At 48.9% G+C, this 6,198-nt stretch overlaps 1 protein-coding gene across 1 annotated transcript; it reads right to left on the bottom strand.

The window, feature by feature from the left end:
* Positions 1-3,300: 3,300 nt before the first annotated feature.
* Positions 3,301-6,198, bottom strand: ADORA3 (adenosine A3 receptor). Its single transcript, XM_082227669.1, has 2 exons — positions 5,482-6,198; positions 3,301-5,266 (listed from the first exon to the last, which is right to left on the bottom strand). The coding sequence occupies exons 1-2, from the start codon at positions 5,808-5,810 to the stop codon at positions 4,642-4,644; spliced, it is 954 nt and encodes a 317-aa protein (XP_082083795.1). The 5' UTR covers positions 5,811-6,198; the 3' UTR covers positions 3,301-4,641.

The following is a 6,198-nucleotide window of genomic DNA, read 5'->3' as shown; positions in this document are numbered from 1 at the left end:
TAAACTTTAAAGGGAAAATGACATTGAATATAGAGATGGTAACAAAGTTTAGCTCTCTTAACTGTGGTGAAAAGCCTAATGTTGATAGATATGCCTACTGAACTTCTTTGTACAGTACTTGACACCACCATCTTCAAGATCCCTGGTGCAGATCTTAACATGTCAGCTGAGTCATGTGCAAAGGGGCAATTGCCTTTAGTTAAAATGTTGCAAATAGTCACTTTCGTTTTCCTTAGGAAAAGAATATAGAGTAGCCATGAACTCATGCAACCTCTGAGTATCTGTGGACTTCACTTTTCCTTCCACTTCAGTCTGACCCTTTGTAAATGTTTTTGGCGTTCATCAGTCGATTTTCAGAGGTTGCAAAGTGACACTCTCGCTTTCTGTTATTCCTCCCATCTGATGTCCTTTTATATAGATAAAAAAGCCACTTTTCAACATTTTCATATTATTGTTGTTGCACCCCATGAAAACTCCTTACAAAGTATATTCTTGTGGTTTGTGCCACTTAAGGCATCAAGCCTGATTTGGATCCAATGGCTATACCATCCTGATCAAGTCTGATCAGGCCTGACTGTCCTCCTCTCACCCCATCAACTGCTTTGATCACTGTGAGCAGCCAGGATGCAGATACATTGGTGGCTCCGAGGCTCTGCAAAGCTCCAGATTAGTACTGCAGCCTTAGTGAGTTAATTATGGTACACTGTCATCCTGTCTATGCACGGCAGCTCAGAAATAAGTCCCACTGAGGCCAGTGAGGATTTCTCCAAGGTATTGTAGCCTTACAGGTGAATCCTGTAGAGCAGGGGTGTCAAACTCAAATTCATCGGGGGCCGCATCAGCTTTTTGGTCACCCTCAAAGGGCCGGTTGTATCTGTAGGACTTTTTCAAAGTTATTTTTCCATAGGCACTGGTGTGTGTTGTCTTGAACCTATACACTATTTAATATACCTATTCCAGTACGATTTTAAATAAGACTAGAAGAAGAAATAATAATGATTTTTTAAAAAGATGACGAGATGGGCTTCCAGGCAGACTGGAGCTCCAATGGGGAGGAGACAGGAGCCTGTCCCAAAAGAGCAGAGCAGAAGCAAATGTTGCCTCCCCCAGCCCTGCCGCCGCACTCAGGAGTCGGAGGATACGGAGCTGCAGTTTGGACAGCAGCAGTTTCTTCCCTGCAAGGGAGCCCCAGCGGCACTGCGGGCGCAGGTGGCCAGGATGTCCTGCTGGGGCCCCAAGCTGCTGCAGTTGCTCCCGGGGAGGGGGCTATCCGCCAAGTCCTCCGGCCCGGAGAAAGCCGATGTGTTGGCGTGGGGAGGGGGGCAGTGTTTCGTAGCCAGGCTCCCGCAGCCAAGTTGCTGGCAGGCTCCCACTTTGCTCCAGCCGCCCAGATGCCGGCGCAGTCCTCTTCAGGGTGGGAGGCGCTCCTGCTTTGCAGTGTGGCACACCGCCCGCTCACCCGCCTCCCTCCACCCCACTCTGCGCAGCTGAACCGGCAGCAGCCTCGCCTCTCCCAGCCCAGCCGGGGCACGCTGCCTGCTGCAGGATCTGCGCCTGGTCCCCGCTCTCCACCCGCCTCTGCCGTTCCCTTCCCCGCCTGCCAGCCCTGCTATTTACCCACCAGAGCCACCCCCAGCCAGCCCCTGGCCCCGCCGCCCATGCCCCCGGCCATCTCCTCGCCAGCTGCAGCGCCGCAGTGGCCTCTATTTGCGGCCCGAGCGAGTGAGTGAGTGGTGCCCCAAGCGTGGCTCTCGCTCCCTGCCCTCGCTGCCAGCCTCCGCGGCTCTCTTGGGCTCCAAAAGTTGCCGCGCGCACGACCCGCCCCCTCGAGCAGCTGCACCTGGGAGGCTCCGAGGGGCGGAGGCAGCCGGCTCCGAGCTCGGCTTCGCGAGACCGCCTCTTCCGCAGCGAGCCCCGGACTGGACCGAGCGAGCAGAAAGCTTCTTTGCCCAGCCCGCGAGGAGGCGAAAGTTGCGGGACCGGCCAGTAGGCAGCGCCGTTGGGGCGCGTTGGTTGGAGCCCTATCTGCAAGCAGGCAGGGAAGGCTGTTCACGTGGGTCACTTTTTAGAAAGGCAGAGAGCCTCCGCCGGAGTGCGGACCCTAAAATCTGGGTCGGGACCAGTAAAAAGGACGAGAAGCTCGCTTCCTCGCCCTTGATGCCACGGGCCACATGACGAGGTCTGGCGGGCCGGATTCGGCCCGCGGGCCTTGTGTTTGACACCCCTGCTGTAAAGTCATCATTCTGCACCTCATAAAACTGTACAATTGGCTTGAGGAAGGTTTGCTGTAAATGCTTCTTACTTTCCTAAATTAACAGACCTTTGCTTTCAAATGAATTTGTAATGCCTGTTATTATCACTACTTTACTATGGTCGGGAGTCAGGAATCTCAGGTCTGTCCATCTGGTCTTCAGCACTCACCCTGGGCTGTCTCTCTCTCTCTGAGCCACACAATCCTTCTCCCCAGGCCACCCCCCCTCACTGACTGTGCTCCATAAACTCTGTCAGGGAACTGCCATCAGAGGCACGGGAGAAGGAGAGGGTCTCTGATTCTGCAGGGGAAGGTCCAAGCACTAGAGGGAGACTCAGCCGGGAGGAAGGGGAAGAGAATGAGTGTAACACCGGGGATCCAGGAGAGCAACGGGACAGGGAGGTGCAGGGGCTCCAGGACTCTTCGTTGGAGGTTAGCGAGGAGAGCCCAAGCACCCCGCTGCCCACGCCCACCCTGCGCAGGAGACTCCCGCGCAGTGAGAGGCGGAAACGATTGGGCGTCAAACAACTCTTATGTTGGCAACGCTTTAAGAAACGCCCACAGACAGATTCTACAAGTGACTAAGGGCAGCCACGCTAATATGGGCTGCGTAGTCCGGAGGGTTTAACCAGGCAATCCGATGCTCAAACGGAGAAGGATTACGCACGAGTAACTCCCAACCACTACAAACTCCTAGACTGCTTTTGCCTGGCTGGAATGAGTCCTTGAACTGTCATAAAGCAGGTGGGTGTGTAAAAACCCTCTAGGTTTTTGCATGACTGAAATGTAACCTACTGTACATAGGGAAGAGTTATATCCATTGCTCCGCCCACTTTTCCCTCTGGCCCCACCCACCGCTAGAATGTGGACCCTGGAAACTTGTTCACAAGGGAATGAGGCCCCTGTCGTAAGTGAAGCTTTAGGGTTGTGGCGATCACACAGGGTCCCTGGACGTTTGACGGTCTATTGATCCTGGTGCCACCACTGTGATTGCTTCCCGCTGCCACCAACCCATTTCACTCGGGTACACACGGAGTCCAGACAGTTGCTAACATTAAATCAAATAAGCAAGTTTATTTTATAAGCATTAACAAGGTTATGGTTTCAGATCATTTTTCTTGTCAGTTTCTTAATCTTAGTATCTTTACTGACTTATACTTTCCTAATAACTTCTAACTGATTATCCTAACAGTTTCTCTCACTCTCTCACATCAAAACTAAACCAACCCACAGACTTATCCTCCCTCTTCCTTCTCCAACTCCCAACTGACTTCCCAACAACTCCAACTCTAACTCCTCCCCTTGGGTTCCCACTGGCCAATCACTTCACACTCACTTAACCCTTTCCTTATGACCCACCTAGGAGGGCAAACGCCACAAGGGTTATTAGGGTTATTAGAGATGCCTATTCTGATGAAGCAAATGAGTCACCACAGTGCAATGTGCACATCAGGAAGTGACATGCATTTGAAACTACGTCCCCAAAAAGACTAAACATCATCAGTACAAGCAGTAATGAAAAGGATGGTGAATTAAGCCAGGGTTTGTTCTGGGAAACTGGTTAGTTCGCAATAAGCTTTGTTACATGCCAATGGAACTGAAGGAAAACGTCAGAGCACGAGAGAAACTGAGAGGTCAGGTTCCTAAAATTGCTAACAGAGAACATGAAAGCCCATTTGGATAGACAAGAAGATGTGGCTTCTCCTTGCCAATCTTTCTTTGCATTTCTAAACCACTTAATATTTTAAAGTATCTAAGCAGGATACAAAAATCCATTTTTAAAAAGGCATTGCTCCATCACAGTGGCATGAAGAACAGGGAAAAGCCACCAGTCAGCTTCCCAAAGCAGTCTGCTGGACCAGCAAGTTAAGCAAAACAAAAACAAAAAAGCTTAATGATGAGAGCTATGTGGGCTGCCCTAAGAAGGACATTCCATAAGGTTGGTGCCAAAACTGGAAAGGCTCTGCTGCTTCTGGTCACCTGTCATGCTTCAGTTGGGGAATGAGATGGAAAAGGACCTCAGATGTTGAATGGAGAGCATAGGAAAGAGAATGGAGTCCCTGTGACAACCAGGCCCCACCCTGTGTTGGTAATTTTCAATACCAACTTTAAAGTTAACATTTCAAAAATTAATTAATAGACCACAGTAGCCACCAGACCTATGAAAGTGGCCTGTTTTCGTTGGTTTCTTTATTCTGCAACAAACAGACCTACATTTTTCATAGTATTAAAGTAATGAAATCAAATGTTATCTAACAAATGTGGGAGGGCATGGAATTTACAGTGTTCCAACTATCTTGGAGTCTCTCATTCAGTCATATTAAATACTCACACTGTGGAAGGAAGAAAACAAGGACTTTTGGTGAGGAAATACTCTTTCAGTGTTTTTTTCAGATACTTTCTTCTATCACCTGATCCGAGGACGTGTTCTCCATTTTAGATGTGTCTGGTTCTTGTTTCAGGCAGAAGACATGGGTTTTCAAAATCAGGATATACATTTTTCGGAACCTTTTGATCCTCAAGGCATACACAATGGGATTTAGGGAAGAATTGGCATGGGAGAGCAGGATGGCCACATCTAACACCGGCAGGGGGACACGACATGTTTGGCAGAAATGTGAGATGGAGTTGATAATGAGCAAAGGCAGCCAGCAGACAATGAACAAGAAGAGGACCAGAGCCAAAGATTTGATCATCTTGAACTCCCTCCCATAAAGGATCCGTGTTCCTTTCATGGATGTTGTGTTTTGTTTCAGCTTTGTTTGGAGGATGTTGAAGATCTCGGAGTAGAGAGCACACATGACCAGCAGTGGGACAAGGATCCAGGAGAAGAAGCTGAAGTACACCACGTAATCCATGCTCATCACCTTTGGGTAAGAACACTTCAAGTAGATGGGGTTTTCAGGCTTCCTTAGGTTCCATCCAAACATGGGCACAAGCCCCACCAACAGAGACATGATCCAGCAGAAACTCAGAGCCGCCCAGATTCTTCTCCGTGTGACCATTGCTTTGTATCTATTTGAAAAAGCAGGTTAGTTTAAAATATTTTACAGATGGGATTGTGCTTGCAGCACCGCCCCTATACTATGATTTGTCACAGTCTTTTTCATTTTCTGCAGGCTGGGAGAAAGCACGAGGAGCATTACAGGTGCTACGACATTATTTTGGTCCATGGAATATATTGTAACTTTTCCAATGAAAATCCACAGCCATGACTTCGTGGTACTCACCGTATGGCCAGTTTCACTCTCAGATATCGGTCTGTTGCAATGGCCAGCAGGGACATGATGGAAGCGTGACAAAAGATCATCAAGATGCAGCAGATGAAAAGGCAAGCGTAGAAGTGGAGAACAACCTCCAACCTCAGCACAACGGCCAGAGGGGCAACAAGGACCCCAACGGCAATATCAGCCAGTGCCAAGGACACGATGAAGTAAAAAGTGGTGTTCTGGTAGGCTGGGATCCGTCTCACCACGCAGATCACTAGAGCATTTCCTAAGGTGGCAGTCACTGCTATCAGCACCTCAACGATGATGTAGACAATGTGCAAAGTATTCATGGGCAAGCTTCTATCGGTCCTCTTCAACTTTGAGTTATGGTGCCCTCACAGAGCAAGAGCCCAATGTAGAAGAGGTGGAATCTAAGGCTTTCCCTGCTAACCGGCCTTTTAAAAAAAAAACTCTTCCCGATACCATGTAGAATTGCAGAAGTTAAGTAAGCTGTTCTTTTGTACTCTGTCTCTCAAAGAGTAGCTCTCATGCGGGAACCCACAGAGAAAAATAGTTCCTGTTAATGCTTCACACATTCCAACCTGCTTTGGCAAGTTGCTATGAAACAAAACAAAAAACCCCACATTTGAAGTATTGATAAGAAACTGAATGCTGGCACAAGCCGTGTGTGTGTGTGTGTGTGTGTGTGTGTCTGAAGGTCTGTACTTTAAATAAAGA

This window comes from Podarcis vaucheri, assembly GCF_965113315.1.
Source record: "Podarcis vaucheri genome assembly, chromosome: 6".
NCBI lineage: Eukaryota > Metazoa > Chordata > Lepidosauria > Squamata > Lacertidae > Podarcis > Podarcis vaucheri.
Note: the sequence above shows the minus strand (reverse complement) of the source record. Positions and strands in the feature narration are given on the sequence as shown.

Bases quoted from the DNA above. Each gene is read 5' to 3' on its own strand.
- ADORA3 (XM_082227669.1), bottom strand. From the start codon at position 5,810: ATGAATACTTTGCACATTGTCTACATCATCGTTGAGGTGCTGATAGCA. The intron at 5,267-5,481 runs GTGAGTACCACG...TTTTTCAAATAG, and splicing joins AGAGTGAAACTGGCCATACG to ATACAAAGCAATGGTCACAC.